General features: G+C 35.4%; 1 protein-coding gene across 1 annotated transcript in view; it reads right to left on the bottom strand.

The window, feature by feature from the left end:
- The window catches only part of TRPM7 (transient receptor potential cation channel subfamily M member 7), a 123,731-nt gene that overhangs the window by 32,431 nt on the left and 63,705 nt on the right, over positions 1-27,595 (bottom strand). Inside the window, exons 13-24 of the mRNA XM_066276400.1 lie at positions 26,170-26,223; positions 22,412-22,552; positions 21,995-22,129; positions 20,947-21,227; positions 19,220-19,448; positions 17,737-17,892; positions 17,511-17,654; positions 14,154-14,282; positions 10,834-11,112; positions 3,481-3,655; positions 1,557-1,683; positions 366-550 (exon numbers count right to left, since the gene is read on the bottom strand). Of these exons, the coding sequence (XP_066132497.1) occupies positions 366-550; positions 1,557-1,683; positions 3,481-3,655; positions 10,834-11,112; positions 14,154-14,282; positions 17,511-17,654; positions 17,737-17,892; positions 19,220-19,448; positions 20,947-21,227; positions 21,995-22,129; positions 22,412-22,552; positions 26,170-26,223 (2,035 nt within the window). The remainder of the gene's footprint in view (positions 1-365; positions 551-1,556; positions 1,684-3,480; positions 3,656-10,833; positions 11,113-14,153; positions 14,283-17,510; positions 17,655-17,736; positions 17,893-19,219; positions 19,449-20,946; positions 21,228-21,994; positions 22,130-22,411; positions 22,553-26,169; positions 26,224-27,595) is intronic.

The following is a 27,595-nucleotide window of genomic DNA, read 5'->3' as shown; positions in this document are numbered from 1 at the left end:
AGTCATGTCTATGATCCCAACTCAAGCTGGCAACCCTGTGGTTACGCTGGTGAGCCCATGCTCAAGCCAGCGACCTCGGAGTTTTGAACCTGAGTCTTCAGCATCCCAGTCCAATACTCTATCCACTGCGCCACTGCCTGGTCAGGCCAAAATTCACTTTTATAGATATTATCTTGCACTTAAAATTCTTTTATGTTTAGATGAATTCAACAAAAGCCTTTACAATAACATTAACCAATTAAATCTTCTAAAAAAAATTAATACTTAGCCTTTACTGTATTCCTGTAAGTAGTAAAATAAAAATATTGGCTTAAAAAACAAACAGAGAACACACCAAAACATTAGCTTTAATATATTTTGCTTACTTGGTCCATTTGAAGTTTTATCTTTTTTTCTTCTTTTACATATGTAGCAAAACAGAGAAACTATATGACTGAGAATGATAAGTGGTGGAGGCAGAACGGGTTTCTCATGGTAAGCCATAATAAAATGATAACGTTGGTACTTCCATACAATATTGGAAATTGCCTTCACTTGTAAATATACATTGCTTGGATACAAAAAACGAAAACAAAACAAAGCTAATTACATTTAAAGTTTTTTGCTAAACATTTAATTGGAATTCTGTTCTAAACAAGAGTTCAAAAGAGCACCCTACCATAAATAAGACTAAAAGGCAAATGAGAAACTGGGAAAAATACATGCAACAAGTACAAGGCACAAGCTTAGTATTCTTGAGGGTCTTAATTACAAACTCCCAGAAAAACAGGCAGAGAGTATCATTTTAAGATTTGAAAATTATATACAAATGACAAAAACATAAGCAAATATTCAATCTTAGTAGTAACAAAATAAGTCCAAACAAAAATAAGAACCTTTTATGTATTATCAAATTAACAACCATTAAAAAGATAATACCCAGTGCTGACAGAAATTTGAGGACATAGACAATGCAAAAAGCCCTAAAACTATGTATATTCAACAATTCTGCTACTAGAAAACATTTTAAGAAAATTCTTAAGGACTGATAAAAAATTTAACCACAATTTGGTTTGAGGAACAAAATATTATAATCAAATTGAGCAACATAACATAGGGTTTTATTGTCTTTATCATGAATACCACCAGGTAGCCATTAAAAACAAATGAGAGTGATATTTATTAATGTGGGACATAATGTTAAAAACAGTATACAAAATATAAGAATATTATTTTTGAAAATAATAGTTCATATGTAATCATAAAAAATGAAAGATGTACACCAAAATATCAAGAATGAGATTAATGAGTTTATTTGCCTTTTTATTTGTATACTAAATGCATATTCCTTGGCAACCTTATAAAGATCACAAATAAACATTTAAATTTATAAAAGAAACTGCATACTGAAAGTTATTAAAATTTCAAATTTAGAACTCATTTAATTTGAAAAAGCATGCCTTCTTATTTTTAAATTTCGAAGATAACTTCAGTAGTTTAAGCCTCAATAAAATTTTTAGAATTAAAATTTATTTCCTTTAAATTGAGTAGAAACGTATATTAAATAAAATTCTTACTTGAAAAATGCAATAAGAAGATTGACCATAATGATATACTGTACAAAGAGGTAGACTGCTTGAAGAAATGGAGTCAACCATGTCCCAGGACCACAGATTGTAGGGATAACAGAATCATTTGCACACACTTTAGGAAAAAGAAATATATATAAATATCTAGTAATTCACCAGTAACTGCTTCTAATGAGTATTTACGTGTCTTTGTATGAGGAAGTTTTAATTATGTACAAATCTGTTTAACAGATTTTGGCAAAAGTTCTGGGCACGTAGCCATAGGAATACCAACTTAAAAGTATTCCAACACTGAATAATTTTGTGAGCGATGTAGGCATCTGTTCTATCACTCAATCCCAGACAAGGAAATATATTTTCGTGTTATGTCTAACCTTCAAGGCAGGGTTTTACCCTGAGGAAAATTAAGGAGAATAAAATTTCCAGATTCAGCTACACTATAACATTTTTGTAAGAAAAAGAACTGAACCATAAAAAAATATAGTAAACTCACAGTCAATTTACAAACTTAAAGGTTACTGAGTTTATCTTATGTTACAAAAGAGGTGAAGGAGTGGTTTAAGTGTTCGTGAAAGTTCAATGATTACATTTGAATTTATTTTTTTAAACACAAGGATTAGATTTTAATTCTTTGCTTTCATTATCCACACCTGAAATGTTTCTGAAACCAGAATATAAGGAAGACTTTTAATATCCTTTAATATCCAGCATAAAGTTATAAGGGATAAAGTAAAATAAATTTAAGTGAGCAAGGATAAGAATTAAATAATCATGTATTAGTGACAAATTTATATCACTCTTACCAAATTTTATAAATTTATTTCCATTCTACTCAGATTAGTTTATGAAGCATATACCCAAGAAAGAAAATGGATACTAAAAAAACTATAATACTTTATAACAACTAAACTAGAGCCACATCAGAAAAAGAGCAGTTAATGAAAACCTGGAAAGTACCCTGAACGAAAAGCCATTAAACACAAAATCTGACCAGGCTGGTAAAAATTCACTGTTTTAACAACGTCTATTAGTAACATCTAATGACCACTATCTGGCTGTTCCCTGACCTAATCACCTATAAATAGAAGGGTAGGGAACAACACAGGTATGGGGCAAGAGAGGAATCAAGTGAAATAAGATTGGAGAGAGTAAGAGAGATCAAGGGAGAGCTAACAAAAATAATGATTCTACAACCCTGATGTTGGAGGTCAGCAGAAGAACATCCCTGAAAGTTGGCTCCATCACCTATGTTCAAAGTTATCTATAGCCTAATTAACTAAAAAAAAAAAAAAAAAAAAAAAAATTACCTCATGCAGAGAATGTATTCACGGTTGATTTTTTTAATTCAAGGGTTTATCCAATCCACCACGACTGATCTAAAACTCATCAACACAATCCAAATGCCTTGCCCTGTTTTCAGAGCAACTGAAATTGAAGGCAACTCAAGCTCCTGAGATGAAATAACAGGTGCAGTAGGGATTTCCCCCCCTTAAAAGTACACTGGAAAACAGTGTCTCTTTCTTCCTGTTGCTAGTTACAGGGGCTCATAACCATAAGGGAAATCTATATGAATCCCAGACTCTAATTACAGAGCAATGGGAAGAAAAAGAACAGACATCCTTAGCTATAAATTCACAAACTTCAACACCACTCTACCTCTGAACTCTGTTATATGAATAAATGTCCTCTGTGTAAGCCAGTTTAGGCCACGTTTCCACAATTTTTAACTAAAAAAATTCTAAAATACTTTACTCAATTAATTTTTATTTTTTTTCTGGGATTAACTAATGTACTGTGGAAGGGGTTAGGCTAGTGATAGTTTGACTTGTGACAGTATGTAATATCACTATAATACTTTTCTGACTCTGAAACAAAATGAATAAAAGATGAATTTTTAAACATAAATTCTTACCATCAATTTCATATGCATAAACTTCACCAAAAATCATCCAGTATGGATGAAAAACTACATCTTTAGCTAGAGTCCAAGATGGTGCTTCACGGGGGTAAAGTATTGCCTTTCTGGGAACACCAAAACTAAGTAATACAAGAGCCATAATCACTACAATGTAGAACATATTGGCCACCTGTTGAAAAACGAATACTGTTAACATACATACGATTTAAATATTGACAATATTCACTAAAAAATCATTTTCCAATATTCTTGTAGATAACTAAAATATTTGAGTTTTTTATTCCTAATACTAGCATTCAGAATAATCTCATTACTACATAGACCTTAACACCCAGGAGATTATGTAAAAATTGATCTGTGAAGCTAGGCAAGTTACAAACATCATTTATATAATGAACCATTTCATATTTCTGGTTCAAATTGGAGTTTGTGTATCTGGAGTCCATGAAGATTTTAAAGAGGTACAGGCACACGGACAGATTCAGGGAATCAATTTCCCAAAGTGCTCTGTTCCTATACCCAAAGTGCAGACTCTCTTTTCTACCTCCCTTTGCTAACTGTCCTTTATCCACTTCACCCCAAAAAACAAAGCCAAACAAACAAGTAAACAAAAGGCATTCCTCTCACCCATACTGAACCTATCAAGACGCTTTGTCCTGGGATGAAAAAACCTCCTACGAGCTAAACCAACCAAACTGAATCATCAGTATGGGTGTTGAAAACAGTAAGTGATAGCAGTATCTGGTTAGTCTGCAGTCAGGTAGTTTGCAATTCTTTAATTTCAACAAAACTGAAATTACTACATCACCTAATAAATCACTGAAAAATAATTTCTATTGTTAAATCACAATGTGAATTTTGGGATCATTAATCAAGATTTCAAAGAATTAAGTTAAATGCTTTAATAAAATTTTAATTTCTATCTACTTATTTAGCTGCACAGGGCTTAGCTTTTTCTTTTTCTTTTCTTTTTTTTGAGAGAGGCTGGGAGAGAGACAGGATCATTGAGCTGCTCCTGTGTGTGACCTGACAGGAGAAGAGAACTGGCTGGCACCCTCGGCACTCCGGGACAATGCTACAACCAACACAGCTATCCGGCCAGGGCTCAGTGCTTAGCACTTACATCTAAACAATTGAATGTTGTCTCATTCTAGCAATATATAATATTCATCCACAAATAATAATCTACTGGTGGAAGCCCCATACAGATCAATAGACTACATTAACAATAAACCTACACTTTACTGTGAGCCAACAATTACTGCAGTAATAAATAAACCTATAATTTATTATAACATTTTCATATATTTTTAAAATGAATATGTAGGGAGAATAGGAATGGGAGCCAGGAATGTGAAATGTAAAGAGGATATAAGTATAGACTGGATAAAATAATGATAAAACATTTATATATAATCACTTAGACTTGATCTTTCATCTTTAAAAGTTTGTCAGATCAAAAGTCTTTCATGCAATCAGAGTCCTAATACACTCCCCCAAGATCCTGTTTTCTTATTTGCAAAATAGTCAGATAAAGCCTTCTTGGAGCGGGTAAGCAGATTACTAAGAAGAATGTATGTTCTCAATAAACAAAAGAATAGATTTTAAAAGGCAAATAATTCATCAAAACATTATCAATGGCATTTGATATACTCTTTAATCCAAGCATCCACCTGAAATTTTATTTTTTACATTTTTTAGCGGGGGCGGGGGTGGGGGGGGAGACAGACGGGAAGAGAGAAAGATGAGAAGCATCACTTTGTAGTTGTGGCACCTTAGTTGTTCATTGATTGCTTTCTAACACATGCCCTGGGGGGCTCCAGCCAAGCCAGTGACCCTTGCTCAAGCCAGCAACCATGAAGTCATGTTTATGATCCTACGTTCAAGTTGGTGACCCTGTGCTCAAGCCAGGGACTTCAGGGTTTCGAACCTGGGTACTCAGCATTCCAGGCCAACATTCTATCCATTGTGCCACTGCCTGGTCAGGCTGCAATTTTACTTTTTAAAGCCCAAGTCAAAATTCAAAACAAAACCCAAATCTTTACTAAAATATCCTAAAATTATTCAAGGTCTATGGTTGATCCTTCACAGAGCTCTCTGCATTTCAAAGCTTTTTACATATGCCTATCTGAAACCTTCCTTATACTTGATGTAAATTTAATTAATTAAAATATTTGAATATTCTATTTCTTCATATCTAAATTAAGGATTTCTAGTTGGAGGCAGTGGTTAAAATTTAGTGTTCACCATACAATTTTCATTAGTATAATCTATACTAAAGATTTCAACTGTGAGGAAATTTTTTTTTCCATTTTACTCTTCAATCTTTTCAAAACTGTTTTCTCTCATAAGAAAATTCTCTGCTTGGCCCAACCCAGGTGGCTCAGTGGATAGAGCACCATCCTAGCATGCTGAAGTTGCGGGTTCAATCCCAGTAAGGGCACATATGAGAAGCAACCAATGAGTAAATAAGTAAATGGAACAACCAAGTGGAGTTAAGTTGATGCTTCTCTCTCTCTCTCTTTCTTCCCCGCCTCCACTTCCTTCCTGTTTCTCAAATCAATGAAAAAAAATTTTTTTAATGTTCTTTAAAAAAAAAATTTACCTGCTCAGGAAAAATTCCTACCTGTTTTCTAAACTCTTTTCGAACACCGTATTTTTTTATGAAAGCCTCCATGACAAAATTAGCTACTACCTCTACGATCTTCACAGTACAGTCCACAGTATCTTTCTGTAGCTATCTATCTTCATATGCTTTTCTTATATATCAGATTGTGAGCTTATGAAGATTTGGACCATGTCTTCTATCTTTGCAGTCTCAGCTTAGTATAATGCATAGCATATAATAGATACACAATATAAAAGAATGTCAGGTTACTCTAGGAATATACTATTATAAAATTCATCATCTTTATATATTATTTATTTAAAAATAAACTTTAATGAAGGATTTCTTATACTTGGCTGTACATACTTTAAGCAGGTAATTAGAACGTTAACCATTTTGAAAGTTTTGAAGGGGGTAGAAAGAGAAGATGGCATCAAGAGAAAACAGATAAAGATGTAATAAATGACTGGCGAAGCAGGTGAAGACATAATCCTGGTGGAAGGTGGATCAAAAGATCACAGATAAAGAAAAAAATGAAGCATGTATTTTCAAGCTGCCTATAACTGGGACAGAACTGGCAGGACTGTGGGGAGTACATTATAGGCAAGACTCAGACAAACTCAGAGAACCCGCTCTCACCTGGCTTCCTCTACTTCACCCAGCAGCACCTTTATTATGGCTCTCCACTTCCCTACTTCCTACAACCTCCCATTTACTGTACATTACACTGAATTAACCCTATTCCACTAAGTCACTAAACAATCTGGTAGGCAATAAAAGCTGGAGCATCTTACACACTAAAAAGTTAGGCTAACACCAATTCTTTTCCAAAAGCCTTAACTCCCCTAAGTTTTTGGAAATACTTTATGAAAAAATAGAAAATATATGAATAATAAGTACTTCTTTGATGTGATAAATAGTAAACCAATAATTTTTTAAAATTTTTCTTTTATTAATTTTTAGAGAGGAGAGAGGAAAAAGAGAGAGAGAGAAGGGGGGAGGAGCAGGAAGCATCAACTCCCATATGTGCCTTGACCAGGCAAGCCCAGGGTTTTGAACCGGCGACCTCAGTGTTCCAGGTCAACCCTTTATCCACTGCACCACCATAGGTCAGATCAACAATAATTCTTAACTAGGGGAGTAGGACACATTATCCTAGAGGGAAATATATAATGTGAAAAAGCAAATATAACAATGAAACTTTAGACTAAGAAAATTTAAAAATCTTATTTTCATGATGCAAAGTTTTGCTGATAATCCCATGAGCTAATCAAGTTACTTGGAAGATAAATTTAATTTAGAAGAAAGTAATTTTCCAAGATTAAGAAATAGGATTTCAGCCTGACCAGGCAGTGGCACAGTGGATAGAGCATCAGACTGGGACACGGAGGACTCAGGTTCAAAACCCTGAGGTTTCCAGCTTAAGCGCGGGCTCATAGATGTGACCCTATGGTTGCTAGCTTGAGCCCAAAGGTCGCTGGCTTCAGCCCAAGGTCACTGGCTTGAATAAGGGGTCACTTGGTCTGCTGTAGCCCCTCGGTCAAGGCACATATGCGAAAACAATCAGTGGACAACTAAGATGCCGCAACAAAGAATTGATGCTTCTCATCTCATCTCTCTCCCTTCCTGTCTGTCCCTCTCTCTGACTCTCTCTCAAAAACTTAAAAAAAAAAAAGTTTCAGAAACTTTAGAAATAGATTTTTATATTTAATAAAAGCAGGAAGGTATTTAAGAATTAAGAAACTGTATATATATTATATACCTATTTGATAAAACTACCATATACATCTATATGTGTGAAGTCTGACACCAATAAATACATGTATTAAAATATGTTGTGAAAAGTGGAAAGTTGTACATCAAACTGTTAACAATGGATGTCTCCAGATAATAGTTTGCCTATATTTGCTAAAATATTCTACAATGAATAGTCATTTTAGAATAAGGAAAAAAGCTATTTTTATAAAAGCAATAGCATAATAAAATTTGCTTTTGTCACCAATGAAAACTACAAATTTTGCCCTGGCCGGTTGGCTCAGTGGTAGAGCGTCGGCCTGGCGTGCGGAGGTCCCGGGTTCGATTCCCGGCCAGGGCACACAGGAGAAGCACCCATCTGCTTCTCCACCCCTCCCCCTCTCCTTCCTCTCTGTCTCTCTCTTCCCCTCCCATAGCCAAGGCTCCATTGGAGCAAAGATGGCTCAGGCGCTGGGAATGGTTTTGTGGCCTCTGCCTCAGGCGCTAGACTGGCTCTGGTCGCAACAGAGCGACCCCCCAGATGGGCAGAGCGTCGCCCCCTGGTGGGCATGCCGGGTGGATCCCGGTTGGGCGCATGCGGGAGTCTGTCTGCCTCCCCGTTTCCAGCTTCAGAAAAAAGAAAAAAGAAAAAAAAAAGAAAGAAAACTATAAATTTTTATGGCAGAAGTAGGCTCAATGCATTTTAGATTTTTTTTTTAGTTCAGTGCATAAAGAACTGCACATTAAACTATTTTCACTTACAAAACAAAAATTGCCAGAATGGGTAAGCCTCTGGGAAAGAACAAAATATTAAGCATACTACATCAGGAAAAGTTCATTAGATGATCTAAATGTAACTTTAAAAAGTAGGCTGGATCCATGAAGATAGGAGGAGAGAGGTAACTAAAGTCATAAATTATAATGGTACTTGTTTAGTCGGCATTATCTTGCAAAGTACATTAATAATAGGACATAATTATGTGGTAAGTTGGAGCTGAGACTGAGAAATACTTGTGAGACTTTTCTGGACTGCCCCACTGACTGAAAATCATCGTCAAAATGGACAAGCTGACTAGCTGCTTTTAACATCCATACTTTGAAAACTTACTCTGAAATAAGGAAAGACAAAGAAACATTAACTTATTCCTTTTACGGTATAGAACTCTAAAGCAGGCTGGGGACAGGACTCTTCAATAGTTTCCTCCATATTTTTCTTCTCTAAAGTCCCATTTTTTAGTTTTCTATATAATTCAGGTTACACCTGTTTATTCAATTTGTCTCCTAACTACTCCTTATCATAAAAAAAGTTCTAGTCAGGATGTTCATTTTTACGCATATCTTCTACAACTTTCAAAGAATAGTTCACACTCTACTAGTTTAATAAACTCCTCCTCGGATTTATCTCTTTCCATGAATCCCTATATCCTCTAAGCATTAACTGACTCAATAAGCCATTCTGATAGCTTACTAATATTTCATATGATTTCTTAAAATACTTTATGTAGGACAGGCTCAAAGAGACATGGTTTCACAAAGTCAGAGACAAGATCCTAATACTTGTTGTATGTCTTGCATGGCACTGAAAATATAATAAGCATTAAAAACTATTTGGTGAACAATAAGTTTTTTTTAAATTTATGATCTGATATAAAAATAAGTAAAAAATCTTAAGACCTAGTAAAACAAATGTTTAACCTTCTTACACATTTTTCCCCCTACTTACAATGGCTTTATCCATCTAACCAACAACTATTTACTATGAAGACCTACTGTGTGACAGGCACTGTGATTAAGTACTGGAAATATAAAGGTGCCCAAAATCAGACACGGTTGCCACTCCAAAGAGTTTATGGCCTAAAGAAGAATATAAATAATCCCATAAGAGTACAATTTAAAATATAGTTAGGCACAGATATTAATATTTTAGAGGAAAGAAACTAAGGTCCCATAAAATTATACAGCAAATAAACTTGATCTAGCTGGAGGAGATAAAAAAAAGCTTCCCTGAAAGGAAATCATGTTGGAGCTGAGATCTGAAGTATAAACCTAAGTGAACTAGTCAGAAAGGCTAAGTGTATGAGTACAGATGAGGGTGATCACTCCAGGGAGAAAGAACATGAACTATGGTACTCTGATGGGGGGCTATGTTAAAGAAAATACAGGAACCCCGTCTGACTAGAGCACAGATAAAATGTCTAAAATGGTAAAGAGATGAGACTTAAAAGGAAAGCAAGCAAGATGTTACTATTGGAGGAAAGTAGGTTAAGGGCCTACAAGATCTTTCTATTTATTTCTTATAATTGTTTGTCAATCTACAATGACCTCAAATTACAAGTGGAAGGAAGAAAAGAAGGGAGGGAGGGAGGGGAGGAGGGAGGGAGGGAGGGAGGGAGGGAGGGAGGGAGGGAGGGAGGGAGGGAGGGAGGGAGGGAGGGGAGGAGGAAAACAACAGCCAAACCAGGCAGGGTGTATGGGTTTCATGAAGCACACTGGTCTCTAAGAGTAATGCAAAACCATTAAAAGAATTTTTAAGAAGGGGAAGTCACATGTTCAGATTTGCATTTTCAAAAATAAGAGTATAATTACTCTAGCTATAATGTAGGTTGAAGACACACCACAGTGGTGTGAGTAAACAGATTACTAGAGTACTGCAGGTACCAGATGAAGACGGATTGGTTGAGGATGGTGGCAGTAGGATAAAAAGAAATTCAGGTTGGAGATAACAAGTTCCTATCTTTCATTCTGATCTCAAATATTCCACACAGCAAGTTGCATTTAAAGTTTAAAGCATTTCAAGATAAATAAAATGTTGTTTATCCCTAACTATACACATAAAAATATTTTCTTCAAAAGTTAATATCGTTAGGAATGGTTAATTTGAAGTAGAAAGCAAATAAACATGAAAAAACTTTCTCTGGTTCAAGTAAAACTATGTTAATGTTTTTATAACTTTAAGAAATAATTATCAATAAATCAATATGATTATCAGATGCCTCTCAACTTACCATTTTTCCAATCATCATTACATAAGGTCCTGCCTGTTGATTTACAGCTAGAAAATCTAGCAAACGCACATACCAAAATATTATGTTAAGACAGTAAATTAATCTTCCAGCTACAAAAACTTGATTATTATATGCATTTTCAAAGTTCCATTTTGCTCCAAATCTTAGTCCAAATCCAATGAAGAAAGAAATTATGGCAATTGTATCACTGACATTGAAGTAATCACTAAACCACACTTTAATCTTCTGGCTTACTTTCCCAGCTTCAGACATAAAGATCTAAAAGTAAAAAAAAAAAAGACTTTTCTCAGTTTCTTATTGAGACATGTAACAGTATTCAGCTATAATATTATAGATTTTTATATATCCCTTGTTATTTGAAAGTATTTTTAAATTGAATTTACTGTACTGTCATTGGTTAACAATATTATATAGGTTTCAGGTGCACAATTCCATTGTATCTCTTCTGTACAATGTATTGTGTGTTCACCCTCAAAGTACCATATTTATTATTATCTTGGCATTTGAAAATGCATTTAATCACCAAAACAATTCAGTAAGATATCAGAAACAGATACTTCCTATCCTCATTCTATTTTTTGTTTGTTTGTTTGTATTTTTGTGAAGCTGAAAACAGGGAGAGACAGAGAGACTCCCACATGCGCCCGACTGGGATCCACCTGGCACGCCCAACAGGGGCGACACTCTGCCCACCAGGGGCCAATGCTCTGCCCCTCCGGGGCGTCGCTCTGCTGCGACCAGAGCCACTCTAGCGCCTGGGGCAGAGGCCAAGGAGCCATCCCCAGCGCCCGGGCCATCTTTGCTCCAATGGAGCCTTGGCTGCGGGAGGGGAAGAGAGAGAGACAGAGAGGAAGGAGAGGGGGAGGGGTGGAGAAGCAGATGGGTGCGTCTCCTGTGTGCCCTGGCCGGGAATTGAGCCCGGGTCCCCCGCACGCCAGGCTGACGCTCTACCACTGAGCCAACCGGCCAGGGCCCCTATCCTCATTCTATTCACACACACACACACCTCACAAATGACCCACTTCACCAACTAAGCCAGTAGTTCTCAACTTTTTAGTGCCGTGACCCTGCAGTACAGTTCCTCATGTTGCGGTGACCCCAAACCAAAAAATAATTTTGGTGGCTACTTATAACTGTAATTTTGCTACAGTTATGATTCGGAATGTAAATACCTGATATGCATTATGTAGTCTCATTGCCTCTCCGTCTCCTAGGCTTCTGTCCTCTGGCGCTTGCTGCACCCGCCCACTGATGACATCAGCAAGCGCTGGACACACGTAATGCGCTGCTATGGATGAGCAGCCGCACTGATATGAACTGTGGAGCATTCCCCTGCTTCCCCCGCCCCTTAGGCCCCGGACGGATGATGCAATCATGTCTGCGCATGACCACAGGCATTCAGTTTGGAATGCACGTCCATAACGGTGTGCATTCAAGCTGAATAGAGCTGCTGCAGATGGTAGCGCGGGCTTCTCAGTGGCTAAAGCCATCAGAAATATGTATTTTCTGATGGCTTTAGGCGACCCCTGTGTTTTGGTTGTTTGGCCCCCGCCAGGGTCGCAACCCACAGGTTGAGAACTGTTGAACTAAGCTGAAAATCTTGGATTAGAACACAGTTCTCTAAATTGAAATGTGAGATACTTTTGAAAAGTTATTTTGTTTTTCAATAAAACAACATTAGTATATCCTGGTAGGATGTCTTTATTTGATTGAGTAAATAACTCAATCATTTAAATAGTTGTATTTAGCCTGACCAGGCGGTGGCACAGTGGATAGAGCGTCGGACTGGGATGCAGAGGACCCAGGTTCGAGACCCCGAGGCAGCTAGCTTGAGCGCGGGCTCATCTAGTTTGAGCAAAGCTCACCAGCTTGGACCCAAGGTCTCTGGCTCAAGCAAGGGGTTACTTGGTCTACTGTAGCCCCACGGTCAAGACACATATGAGAAAGCAATCAATGAACAACTAAGGTGCCGCAACACGCAACGAAAAACTAATGACTGATGCTTCTCATCTCTCCGTTCCTGTCTGTCCCTGTCTATCCTTCTCTCTGACTCTCTGTCTCTGTAAAAAACAAACAAACAAATAAATAAATAGTTGTATTTACCTCTTCCTTTGAATATAAAAATTAAAAAAATGTTTGTGGGGAATGGTAAAATATTTACATCTTCAAAATTACAATGTATCACAAATCTGAAAAATCTCCCTTCCACTCTTCTCCCTGAGCCAATTAAGCCCCTTTTCCACTAGAGGCAATTACTTTTATTGCAAGCACACCTCATTTCATCACACTTTGCTTTACTGGCTTTATATATAATAAGTGTTGAATTTTTCTTAAATTGACAGCAAGACCCTTCGCCAGCAAAAGGTTATGACTCACTTTGTTGAAGAGATTCCATTTATTATTAGAGTGGGCTGGAATCAAACCAGCAACATCTCCAAGGTATGCCTGTACTATCTAATGAATCCTGTTTCATGAATTTACATTTAAAAGAATTCTTTGCAACTTGCTTTTATCATTTAACAACCTAATTTCTTTAAATATGTTGGTAAAACAACAGATTTCATAAACATGATTTCAGAACCATGGCACTTAAAGAAATTTAAAGTGTGTAATAAGCTATTTAATAATTTAAATTCTGGTGATACCAAAGTGAATGGCAGTACAATGCCTTCTGTTTATTTTTACAATTACCTATATATTTTTAAATGTAAACAGATATAAAATAATTCAAAATTAAGTAAATGTTATAAAACAACATGTACATAGCTTCTAGTTTGAGTAGAAAGTAAAATACTCGAAGAAAAAGCATTTTCCCCCCAAATCAGGATGTTAGAAATTAACAATATAAACTGAAAACTGATAGACACAGGGGTCTAAATCAGTATAACAATTCAGTGGGCACTAGAATACATTGAAGCAGGCAGTACAATACAAGAACAAGATTAGAACCTATTTTTAACTTACCTACCTGTTGGCTATATGTATATTTAATACTTTTTGAAGAGTGGCAGAGAGTGTAATTATGAATGCTGAGAAAATATAACAAAAACAGATCTAGGCTATATTTCTGAGATAAAACATTGTCTTTGTAAGTTGTGACAAAGTTAATAACATACTGATCTCTATTCTTTTGCCATGATTTTTAGAACAGCAAAAATACACGTTCTATTATAAAGTCATCACCTATTAAAATTATGATATACATAAAATAACACTCATATACACACCCAAAACAAAATAAATCAAAACATCTTCCATATATATGGTTAAGTTACTGGAAGGAAAAACTAAAGACATACCTCACGGACTTTCTCAATAGCATAGGTAAAAATATAAGCAATAACAATCCATTCTTGAACTGAAGGTAATCGTTCCATTTGTACAAGAACCACAAATGTATAAAGCATCAGAAATCCTAAGTAAGCCAACTAATAAAAAAGAAAATATATAATATGAATAAAATTGATTACAAAATTTTTTTACTATGAAAGTTTTCAATCATACATAAAAAGAAATTAAATGAGCTCCTATGAACTACTATTTCCCAGCTTCAAACATTAAAATAGCTTTTAGAAGTAATTCTTCAGTGCAGACATTGCATTTATCATTCAAAATGTAAACGATCTCCAGGGAATATATGTGTTTGTTCTAAAACTCTGTTGACTTTTCAGCACTTCCCATAGGATGAATTTTATAATATCAGGATTTAAGTTCTCAATAAGTCTACATAATTCCATTTAATTTATAATATATGTGAAGAATCATAATGTATTAAATTTACTATAGAACTTCACCTCCATCGTCATCAAGAAACACAAATGAGCTGCCTCTTCCCTCGCCCAATAAAACAGTACTCCTAGGAGAGATGACTGTTACTTTCCTAGCCCCCAGTCACTGAGGTTAAATTCCCAAGAAATGGAAAATGATATGAAAAGCATTTTCCCTAGGAAAGGAAAAACCCTACTTTTGATACTCGTTAAAAAATTAGAGGGAGGTAATGAGGTCTATGCATAATAACATCTAGACTCATTGACCCTTGAACCATTGTGGCTAAGAATGAATCATCTCATCATTCTCTTTGCTTCTACCAGTCTTAAAACAAGCTACATCTATGATTTTAAGCTATGGCAGGGTAGGGAAGTAAACTGCAATAAATAAAGAGAAATTCCTGTAGCCACCTGGGTTGTCCATTTAAAATATTTTTCCTCTTTTTTTTTTTTTTCTTCATTTTTCCGAAGCTGGAAATGGGGAGGCAGTCAGACTCCCGCATGCGCCCGACCGGGATCCACCCGGCATGCCCACGAGGGGGTGATGCTTTTCCCCTCTGGGACATCGCTCTGTTGCATCCAGAGCCATTCTAGCGCCTGAGGCAGAGGTCACAGAGCTATCCCCAGCGCCCGGGCCATCTCTGCTCCAATGGAGCCTTGCTGCGGGAGGGGAAGAGAGAGACAGAGAGGAAGGAGAGGGGGAGGGGTGGAGAAGCAAATGGGCGCCTCTCCTGTGTGCCCTGGCCGGGAATCGAACCCGGGACTCTTGCACGCCAGGCCAACGCTCTACCACTAAGCCAATCGGCCAGGGCCTAAAATATTTTTTTATTTGTTGATTTTAGAGAGAGAGGAAGGGAGAGAGAATGAAAAATATCAGTTTGTTGTTCCACTTATTTATTCATTCATTGGTTGATTCTTAAATGTGCCCTGACCAGGGACTGAAATATAACCTTGGCATATTGAGATGATACTCTAACCCAGTGGTCCCCAACCTTTTTTGGGCCATGGACTGGTTTAATGTCAGAAAATATTTTCACAGACTGGCCTTTAAGGTGGGACGGATAAATGTATTACGTGACCGAGACAAGTGTCAAGAGTGAGTCTTAGTGGATGTAACAGAGGGAATCTGGTCATTTTTTAAAAATAAAACATTGTTCAGACTTAAACATAAATAAATAAAATGGAAATAATGTAAGTTATTTATTCTTTCTCTGTGGACCGGTACCAAATGGCCCATGGACCGATACCAGTCCGCGGCCTGGGGGTTGGGGACCACTGCTCCAACCAACTGAGCTACCCAGCCATGGATGGGTTGTTCATTTTTAAAGTCATTCACATGAATGAAATCTAAGAAACCTCCATTTCCACTAGCAGGATCAGTATTTGGTAGTTGCATTAGGTAATTCAGATGCATATTTTCAACATGTAGCCTGACCAGGCAGTGGTGCAGTGGACAGAGCATCGGCCTGGGATGCTGAAGACCCAGGTTCTAAAAACCCTGAGGTCACCGGCTTGAGCATGGGATCACAAACATGACTCCATGGGTCACTGGCTCAGCTGGAGCCCTCTGGTCAAGGTACATATGAGAAAGCAATCAGTGAACTACTAAGGTGCTGCAACTATGAGTTGATGCTTCTCATCTCTCTCCCCTCCTGTCTGTCTGTCCCTGTCTGTCCCTTCCTTTCCCTCTTGCAAAAAAAAAAAAAAAAAAAAAAAGGAAAGGAATGGAAATATAATGAGTTAGTCCTATATTAAGGGGCAGTGAGTGGTTGAGAAAGCAATGCTTTAAGAAACAAATTCTCAAATGTTCATCTTAGCAGAAAGGTCTTTGTATACCTTTGCAATTCTTAAAATGTTTGATGATAATAATGAAAGACAGCCCTGGCTGGTTGGCTCAGCAATAGAGCCTCAGCCCAGTGTGTGTAAGTCCCAGGTTCAATTCCTGGTCAGGGCACAGAGAAGTGCCCACCTGCTTCTCCAGCCCCCCACCCCCCAGCCATGGCTCAAATGGGTTGAGCAATTTGGCCCCGGGCACTGAGGATGGTTCCAGGGCCCTGACTCAGGCACTGAAATAGCTTGGTTGCCAAACAATGGAGCAAGAGCCCCAGATGCCCAGTGGATCCCAGTCAGGGCACTTGTGGGAGTTGGTCTCTGCCTCTCTGACTCCTACCTCTTACTTAATAAAAAAATTAAAAAAAGAAAAAGAAAAACAACAAAAATAACAGTAAAACAAATATAACTTAAGAGTTTTTCTGGGAAGGAGAGAAAAATACTCATTTGCTCAGTCCCTGATAAATAAGGGATAATCTCATATGTTTTTTCAGATGAGTCCATCCATCTATGGACATATGTTTGTAAGTAAAATCTATTTTTCCATAAACAAGAAAAAAGACAATTATGTGGCAGATAATCAAACATGTACTATAATATGATTAAGATATAAGCTGTTATATCACTGATAAATAAAACTATATGAATTATCTAGATTACTTTTGACCATCAATTACCACTGCAAAAAAAGGCTTATTTCCAAAATTTTAACATTATCTACAAAAATCCTAAAGCACAAAGAAATTATAACTGTGTATTAAAGATTCTTTACCAATCTTTTTAGTAAATGATTAGTATTTGTTACCCACTTACAAAAGCATATGGTTACCACATATTTGTTCAGTAAACTCTGGTTCCAATTAGAACTAAGATTTGCTAGTTTTTATCATTCTATATAACAGCAATTTGGTTGAAACTAAGTTGAACTTACTGCTTCTTTAAATGGATAATGGTTTTTCAGTGATCTAATTTACATAAAGATCAATATGAAGTCTAGACCAAAAGTCCACTAAAGTCTATCTTTTAAAATCATTATGCTCATACAATTTAAAAACATACCGTGTTAAACCAAAATTTTACAATAGGTGCGTGATAAAAGGCGTAAAATTTTCGTGTAATTGGAAGCTTTTTTGATTTTATTTGTATCTCCATTTCATTCTTTCCTTCATTACTGTCCAATATTCTTACTTCTTTAAACACTTCCTAAAATAAAAATAACACTTATAAATGTACACATTTATTCACAACAAATTTATATTCATTTGAAAGTTTTGTTTTTCCTTACCAAAGGAATCTCTTCTGTTATGTTTTGAAAGTTGTTTTCGCTATCTTCCATGGCCATCTGATGGGCATCTTGAGATTGTGGAATATGGGACATTTCAGCCTTAGTTTTATATTCTAGCATTAATATGGCAGGTGGAACTAAAATGCTTAATATAACCTAAACAGAAATGCATAAATTCACATTTTAAAATGAATGACCTTTAAGAATATAATATAAGCAAAGAAAAATATTAAATATCCTTATTATTAGTTAGCCATTTTGGCCTTGGTAGTATAAGGAAGCAGCCTAAAACTTCATTTTTACTTACTGTATTTAAAGAAGCCAAGAGTAAACTGTTTTAAGGAGTAACAAAACATATGACTATTATGAGATGAGGATATAGAAAAGACTTAATATTTAAAGACTGTCCTACAAAAAAAATAAAATCCATTCAAAAAAATTCATTTTTGTTTAAAAATTTCAAGCCTTATGAAGTGGCTGTGTGCTTAATTTTATCCTAAATCTCTCTGTAAGTGTTCCATGTCACAATTTGAATACTCAGGTTGTGCCTCCATAAAAAAGGCTAATTTCTTAAATTTTATATATTACCTGTAAAATCATAAAGCACAAAGAAATTAGAATTGTGTATCACGGTTTCTATTAATACTTCACCATTATTTTTAGTAGATGATTAGTATTTGTTATCTACTTATAATGGTCAATGAATAAACTACAATGATACCTTGAGATACGAATTTAATTCGTTCTGTAACCGAGCTCGTCAGTCAGTCAACTTGTATATCAAACTGCCGATACTGGACCCATGCGCCAACGTGCCAACCAGCGGCAGCTTCCCGAATCACGACTTGTATCTTGGAATTTTGCTCAGATCCTGAACAAAAATACGAACCCAGTCGCGGCTCGTATCTTAAAATATTCGTGTGTTGGTCTGTTCATATCTCAGGGTACCACTGTACTTACCTGATTTCTACCTTCTATATTTCTGTACCTTATTTAAGATATAAGATAACAAAAAGGAGAGTTTAAAGTAATTATCTCTTACTACGATGAAACGGAAAGAACCAGTCAAGACTTTGCCCACATTCTTGAGCATAAAAACCAGGAATATCTAATTTACTTCTAGTAAATTATAAGTAACAGATTATTAAGTTAGTAGATTATAGAATTTTAGAATTTTGGAATCATGTTTTCATAAAGCAGCAACATTTTCACGGCTGCTCAAGGCTGTAAACGCTATACTTCCATTTGCAGGCCTCATGCTTCTGGCTCAGGGGCAACAATAATTATACATCTCACCTGAAAAGGATTTGGAGTGAAGCACAGGAGGAAAAAAGGACACTTTTGTGTCATTTCAGATAAAATGCTAACACCAGCCATCCCCACCACTCTCATAAATCGAAGTATTTTACTATATATATCTGGACTAATTCCTGTCTTATTTATCTAATCATACTCTTTATATCAAATTATTTCTAAGGAATACCTTGTACCAGGAATTTTTCCTCATATTCAATCTTCCCATCCACATATCAGACAACAACATCTGTGTACAGGTGTGGGCTATGAAAGGTCTAAGTCTTGAAGAAACTGCTAACTTAAGGCAGGTGGAATTACTCCAGTTTTTCAGTTCATAAGTGAGCAATTTCATAGCCATGGTTTCATCTTGTCTGAAGGATTGTTCTAGTAATTCAACTGCTAGTTGACCAAAATCACTATCAAAAGATAAAAGTCAAAACATATTCAGTTTGCCAAACTGCAGTTTTAAACCATTTTTTTTTTTTTAAGAGAGAGAGGAAAAGAAACAGACTGGGACAGACAGGAAGGGAGATGAGAAGCATTAACTCGTTGCTATGTCATTTTAGTTGTTCATTGATTGCTTTCTCATCTGTGCCTTGACCAGGGGGACTTCAGCTGAGCCAGTGATCCCTTGCTCAAGTCAGTGACCTTTGGGCTCAAGTCAGCGCCCATGGGGTCATGTCTATGCCCCCACATTCAAGCTTGCAATCCTGCGCTCACGGTGGTGACCTCAGGGTTTCGAACCTGGGTCCTCAGCATTACAGGTCAATGCTCTATCCACTGCACCAGTGCCTGGTCAGGCTTAAACCGCTATTCTTAAATTCATTCATAACACGTTCTAGTTTTTTATCCTTTCACGTACACGTGCAGGAAATTATGAGGCAACTGAATCATAGTGGCTCCATGTTTTCAGGTATCTACTACTATGTGGAAATCACAGTGTAAACATGCATATTAAGAACTAGACTCAAAAGGTGACTCCAGAGCACTTACCCCTGGTCATGACAATAAGCCTCTAGTCTCACAGGAACCAAAACTAATTAATATTCAGTTAAAATTTTTCTATATACTTATTTCAAACACAGGAAAGGGTTAGTATCTAGTAGAATGGAATAATATGACTATGGATTAACAAAATCATGAAAAACACCTGAATCTTACATTTCCAGCCTGACCAGTGGTGGTGCAGTGGATGAGTCATCAACCTGGAACGCTGATGTTGCTGGTTTGAAACCCTGAGCTTCCCTGGTCAAGGGACATATTGGAATTGATTCTTCCTGCTCTTCCCTCCCTTCTCTTTCTTTCTGAACCCTTCCTAAAATGAATAAAATCTTTAAATTTCCAATAAATAATCATCCTTGATTGAGTGGTTTTTAGTAACAACTATTACCTTTTTCCAGATTCAGCCCATTTTGGGTAAGGGAGGTCTTATTCTCTATCATAAAGCTTAACAGCTTACCATTCCATTAGTGCCCTTAGTAAACTGGGAATAAAAATCTTCTGTGAACTGCTTCATTATTCTGTACACATGTAGTTCCACCATCTGAAATGCCCTTCTAGTTGCATTCATCTTCTTAGAACACAACTTACACCTCACTTTCTTTCTTCCTTTCCTTATCATTTCAAATGGAACTTTTCCTAATCTAATTGCTACTATATGCAAATGTTAAAACTGACTTCTGGCAATTTTTCTCTCTTGCTGAATTATTTAACTCAAATTGCAAACAATACATTAACCTCTTTTGTGTATGCATAGGCAGCAGTTTCTTTCTGAATTTTTAAAAATGGGTTTCTCTTAATTATACCAATAGTTACTCATGTATATCCCCACTTAGTCCATGGTACTATAACAGTCACTTAAACATGATCTATTTTGTATTTTTTAAATGTTCCAAGTGATAACATATAACTTACTTGGAATACTGTTTCAATTCTTCTGAAGTATCATCTACAAGGTCACTCTGCTTTGCTTCATAGGCCATTGAACGATAGATCTTACAGGCAACCAATGCTTTAGCCATTGATTCTTCACCATGCTGCCATAAAAAACGGGCCATGACCTGCCTCTTCATCAAGCAAGCCCAAATTAAGAGTTCATTAAGTGGATAAGGAAAGCGTCTGGTTTCTGGATCATCAATATCTACAATCTCATCTTTGGTTCTTTTCTTCTTTCCTTCTTCCACAGCTGTATCAACCTTCAAGGAAAAATAAATGTTATAAAGCTCATTATAAAAAGGCCATGAAATTCATGTAAAAATTTTTATTAAATCTCCTTTATGGTATTCTTCAACTCAATAGAACTACACAAGTTAAACTGTATAAATTTTATATACCCAATTTTTATTATAGCTCAAAATCCATTTTATGAAAATCCCATTTCCAAAAAATGCTTTTATAACAAAGTTTCCCAAGATTAAAGAAAGGGCTTAAATATGTCAACTAATATCTAATAAAGTACAATTTTTATCAAAAAGTTTTAGTACACCCTTTTCTTGCATGTTGTTAAGTAGAAATAGAATAAAAGGAAGCAGTCAAGCATTTATCAAAACATTGAAAAACTATGCTTACTGCCCTGGCTGAGTTGCTCAGTGGATAAAGCGTCACCCCAGTGCTCCAACGTCACTGGTTTGACCCCCAGTCAGTGCACGTACGAGCAGCAATCAGTGAGTGCACAACTAAATGCAACAATGAAGTGGAGTGGCGAGTTGATGCTTCTCTCTCTCAATGGAAAGATTTAAAAAACATTTAAAAAAATATGGCTGTTCTCATAGCTAAATATGAAAAACAATAAAATCATTAACTCACAATGAGTATCTTTTTGTACAATATGGGAAAATGAAGAATCAAAGACAGATCTTAAAAGACAACTCTTACTAAAATAAGTAGTTTTTTATTTCCTAATAAGTAATTTAGAAAGAACAAAATTCAAAATCCAGAAAATGCAATATTTAAACAAAAATACCTTTGGTCTGTAGGGCTGCGCTGTTTTAATGAAATGATTATGTCGCATTTTTTCCTTTTTATCTGCCCTATTGCCAAAAGATTCATGACTCTTTCGCAACTGAGGAGTGCTGCTGGAGGTATTTCGGCCGGACCTCTGAAATATGAAAGCTTATTACTTTTTATAGATTTAAATATGTTGATATGCTATAAAAATTCAAGAATCAATTTATATTATGTATAAATGTGCATACAAACACATGAAAAATATGATCTGTTTAGGATATGTTACAAAATATTTCTAAGCACTTAGTAAAAATCTTACATTTTTAAGGTAATGCTACTTTAATCATTCTAATGTAGGTAATTTTTCACTTTTAAAGTGTATGAGTTAATTAAATAAAGCACATATATAGAATTCCCACCAAATATTACATACCCGATTATTTCCTCCAAGACTATTATATATTAATCGAAAACGTTTCCGAGTGTAGGTGCATCTATAGGTTCCTCCCATAAGGTATTCAATAACAAGTCCTATATCAATTAGAGTGATCTTATATCCTGGAGGAAGATTTCCCTGGAAACAAAGCATTAGTTTTAAAAAGACAGGACAGTATTTCTCAATTCTATGCAATGCCTAGAAATGTGCCTCCTCTTCAAAATGACAAATATTTACTTGTTACAGAAAGCTGGGATTTCCAGCAGCTATCTTTACAGGAAGGGAATGACTTCTCTTCTTCTTCCTTTTGTAAGAAAAGGGGATTATGAAGTTTGAAACCTCAAAGGTGTGGTTTAGGACAGAACTACGGTTTAGAGCAGAAAGATAACTCGGTCTCCTATTGCCCTAATACTGTACTTCGCACGTGGAGACAAAGGAACTTGTAAGAGCCAACCACTCCATTTTCACTGTGGCACATATCACAAATATCATTTCCCTGCAAAACTAATGCTATAAAAATTATTGTTTCCTAATGGGTCCATACTTGTAAGTACCTTTTAACCAAAATCATTTTAGCTATATTATACGTTACACAGATTTTATAGTCTTGTATAGGATTTAACTACTTATAACAACACTGTTTAGAACTAAAACTTCACTTTCCCAGGGCATCAATTTAAAAATGAATTTATGGGATGTAATTCACTTTTGAGTTTAGACAGATTCCCTGGTTCAGAACCAATTATTTGGTTAATTTCATTAAATAATCACAAAAGGGTTTAATTATTAGATGATTTACATATATTAACAAGTTCTGTCCTTCTACCATCATAACTCTTTCCATTTAGCTAATTATAATTTCATGAATTCAGTACTTTTTAAAATACTTATACTTTTCATATTTTGGTTTCATCTGTGAAGGTTTTAATTCTAGGTATCTATATACTTTTTTAAATCCCCAAATTTATAAATCAACCACAAATGTTCACCTTGCCTGACCAATTGTGTTGCAATGGATAAAGCATCAACCGGAATGCTGAGGTCTCCGGTTTGGAGCCCCAAGGTCATGGGTTCTTAGTGTGGGCTCATCAGCATGGGGCCACTAGCTTGAGAGGGGGAGCACCCACATGATCCCAAAGCTGGCCAGCTTGAGGCCAAAAGTCACTGGCATGAAAAGCCCAAGGTTGCTGTCTTGAGCAAGGGGACACTAGCTCACCCTGGTCAAGGCACAAACAAGAAGCAATCAATGTGCAACCAGAGTGAAAGAAATGAGTCAATGCTTCTTACCCTCTTTCACCCTTCCTGTATCTTTCTTAAAAAAAAAAAAAAAAAGTCATCACAAATATAAAATTTTTGTTTTTATTTTATCTTAAGAAACCTCAAAATATTCTTTATAACTGAGGATGTCATGTATATTTGGTTTTTAAAAATATGACAAATGGCTCTGGCCAGTGGCTCAATGGATAAGAGTGTTGGCCTGGTATATGGACGTCTCCAGTTTGATTCCTGGTCAAGGGACACAAGAGAAGCGACCATCTGCTTCTCTCCCCTCTCCCCTTCTATCCTTCTTCCCCTCCCGCAGCCAGTGGCTCGATTGGTTTGAGAGTGGTCCTGGGCGCTAAAAATAGCTCAGTACTTGAGCATCAGCCCTTGACGGGATTGCTAGGTAGATTTTGGTTGGGGTGCATGCTGCAGTCTACCTCACTATCTCCCCTCCTCTTACCTAAAAAATAAATTAATTAAATATTAATTAAAATATACAAATATTATTATGGTATGAGCCCACTTGAATGGGAAATACTTAAAAGAAAAAAATGTGAGTTATCTAAAAATCATAAGTTATTTCTCAAACTATATAACTTGTACAAAACTCAACTTATTAATTTGAATCAGTACTGCTTTTACTTTAGGATTTCTTCACTTATGAAAATAAAAAGAACTGGGCTTATTTCTACAGCCATTGATAATAAAAATAGTAATTCTGTAGTTCTTTATGCTAACCCACATAAGTAAATCATAATGCCACTGTGTTTTAGAAACCTCTGGGCTAATGTTTCCCCATTATTCAACTTTCTGGGAAAAGAAAAAGAGCTTTAATTATTTAAACAACAAAATTAATGTTAAATGTCCAGCATAGGCATATCCATGGAGCTATAAAGTATAGTAACAGTTGCCTTGGGCAGGGGCAGAGTCAGAGAGTAGAGAAAAAGCAGAAATGAGGAATGATTGCTAATGGGAACAGGATTACTTTTTAGAGTATTGTAAATATTCTAAAATTAGATTGTGGTGATAGTTCCACAACACTCAGAATATAATAAAAGCTACTGAACTCTACATTTTAAATGGATGACTACTACGGTAATGAAACATTTCAATCAAGCTATAAAGAAAAGTACATACAGCCTGACCAGGTGGTAGCATAGTGGATACAGCATTTAACTGGGACACTGAGGACCAGGTTCGAAACCCAAGGTTGTCGGCTTGAGCATGAACTCACCACCTTGAGCCCAAAGGTCGCTGGCTTGAGCTAGGGGTCACTCGCCCTGCTGTAGCCCCTCAGTCAAGGCACATATGAGAAAGCAATCAGTGAATAACTAAGACGTCGCAACAAAGAACTGATGTTTCTCATCTCTCTCCCTTCCTATCTGTCTGTCCCTATCTGTCCTTCTCTCTTTGTCAAAAAAAAAGTACATACAAAAACTAAAATTAAAAAAATTGTATTTTTAAGAATAATAAAGTCTAGGGTCTTTCTATGGGACAGGCCTAGTTTAGTATTAAATAGGTTACAAAACAGAAAATTACCTATCTCAAATTTTCAGTTTTTAATAGTATATTTACACTAAATAGCAAGTAAAAGATTAAAGAAGTCTAGAAAAAAAGCAGTTTAGTTCAGAAATTTAAAAATATTAAAGAACATTTTAAAAAATTTATTGTTTTTAGAGAAAGGGAGAGACAGAGAGAGAGAAATAAAGAAAAACAGAGATCAATTTGTTGTCTCACTTATTTATGCATTCATTCATTGGTTGACTCTTGTATGTGCCCTGACCAGAGATCAAACCCAAACCTTGGCATACTTGGTCAACACTCGATCCAACTGAGCTTCCTGACCAGTGTTAAAAATATTTCAATTAATTAAATGAATACTTTTTCACCAAAGATAATAAAAACCTATTAAATACCTTCAATTTAAATGGCTAAAATTTTTAAATAAATATAAATATTTAAAACTATTATTTACAAAGAATCAAAAGAGCATCAAATTTGGTCACCACAAAATGGCTTTAGACCATATGACAATGTTACATTTTCATTCACTCACCACCCATATAAGATATTTAAACACAAAGAGGAGTGAGAAAAGAAGTACACATTTCAGCATTTTTAATTGCCAAAATCTGTCATGAAGATCAAAACCCAGTGTTTCCGTCAACTTCCTAACTGAATGCCCCCGGCACAAATGTATTCTGAACACAAAGAAAGAAGATACATTTAGTCTATCAATGATCTTCTTTTATGGATCAATGAGCATTATGAAATTCACCACTCTTTCAGATGACTAAGAAGCTCAGGAAACGTGGTCATAATTTCACAAACTTTCCTTTTTCTTGATTTTTGATACAGGATGCTCTTTACATCTAAGTTACCACATAAAAAATGTCATTTAATTGCTATTCTTAAAGTGTATTTAAATGTTTCCAACAGATTAAGTATGAATGATTTTTTTAAATAACATTTTTGAAAAAAAAACCTTTTACCTGTTTGACATCTCGAACAAGATGAAATAACATTGGATTAGTTGGACCTTGTTTCTTTAAGGAGAAAAAATTAGAGTACATTATTATTTTTCTTCTAAAATAATGTAAACAACTCCTCTTTTTGTTACATATAAAACTTTTACGAACCCATTTGCACAAATTATAAAATTAATTATAATAAACTGTTCATAAAATGGATATAAACCACTTCATATTATATTTACCTTAAATAATTAATTTTCTTGTTTTTACTTATGTAAAAATACATAACTTTGTTTTTTAGAAGTTGTGCAAACGTGACAAGCTTCATCATTATATCTTTAATTTACATTTCCTTCATTGATAATGAAGGTGTACAGTGCTTCTGCCACTAATCATCAAGTTGTATTAATACTAAAATATTCTGGGTAACAAACTTTCAATATTTACGTATGTCATCTTTTCTCTATTATGTTAATTCCATGTATACATACTACTAAACTAAACACAAGTATCATTTTTATAGTAATCTTATTTTGATGGTATTCTATTTTGAAAAAATACCCAGGAGTTTACCTCCCCCCATCAAGACTGAGGTAAATGGGCCAAAATATGTATTCTAAACTTTTTAAACAGTGCTTTAACCCATCTGAAGTTAGTTGCAATGACTTTTATATAGCACAAAGAGACCTATTTCAAAACTGTAAATCTATTGTTTAAAAAATATAACAAGTCAGATTGTTTTCTCACTGTTGGATTATTATTACTTTTTGTGAGGTTATCATAGTAATCAATACAATCTACTTTTCCATTTTGATCACACATACTTGGTAATTTAACTGGATAAACCTGTTATTTCTTTGATAACAATATTATTTTCTTTTCTAGTCTTCACTTTCAAATTCTACATAATATCTAAAGATGACTATAACAAATATTGCATATAAACTATGTTTTACCTCACTTTGCTGTCTTTATATTATATTTAGTCTATCCTCTCAGGAACTGAATTTTCTCTGGCCACTCGCCTCCAAGTATTAACTTTTAAAAAATAGCTGTATTCTAAGTTAATATGAAGTATTGCATCTTTTTAGGTATTAGAAAGTTTCATTATATTTTCTCTCTAACAGTATATAATCACATAAAATGCAAGTTTTGGAGTTTTACAATATTTTATATTAATCCATTAATATTTATTCATAAACTATAACCTCTTTAATATAGAATATATTTAACACAGCAGTTCTCAAAGTGTGGTCTGGGAACCCCTAAATATCCCACAAAACCTTTCATGAGGTCTATAAGGTGAAAGATATTTCAGAATCATGTTAAGATGTCATATGCATGTTTTCATTCTCTTTCTCTCAGCATTTAGTACAATTTCTCAGAAGCTTCTTGATGTGTGATATTGTGAGATTAAATTCAAAAGCAAACATGCGAATCCAGC

The sequence above is a fragment of the Saccopteryx bilineata genome, chromosome 4 (assembly GCF_036850765.1).
Source record: "Saccopteryx bilineata isolate mSacBil1 chromosome 4, mSacBil1_pri_phased_curated, whole genome shotgun sequence".
Taxonomy (NCBI): Eukaryota; Metazoa; Chordata; class Mammalia; order Chiroptera; family Emballonuridae; genus Saccopteryx; species Saccopteryx bilineata.
Note: the sequence above shows the minus strand (reverse complement) of the source record. Positions and strands in the feature narration are given on the sequence as shown.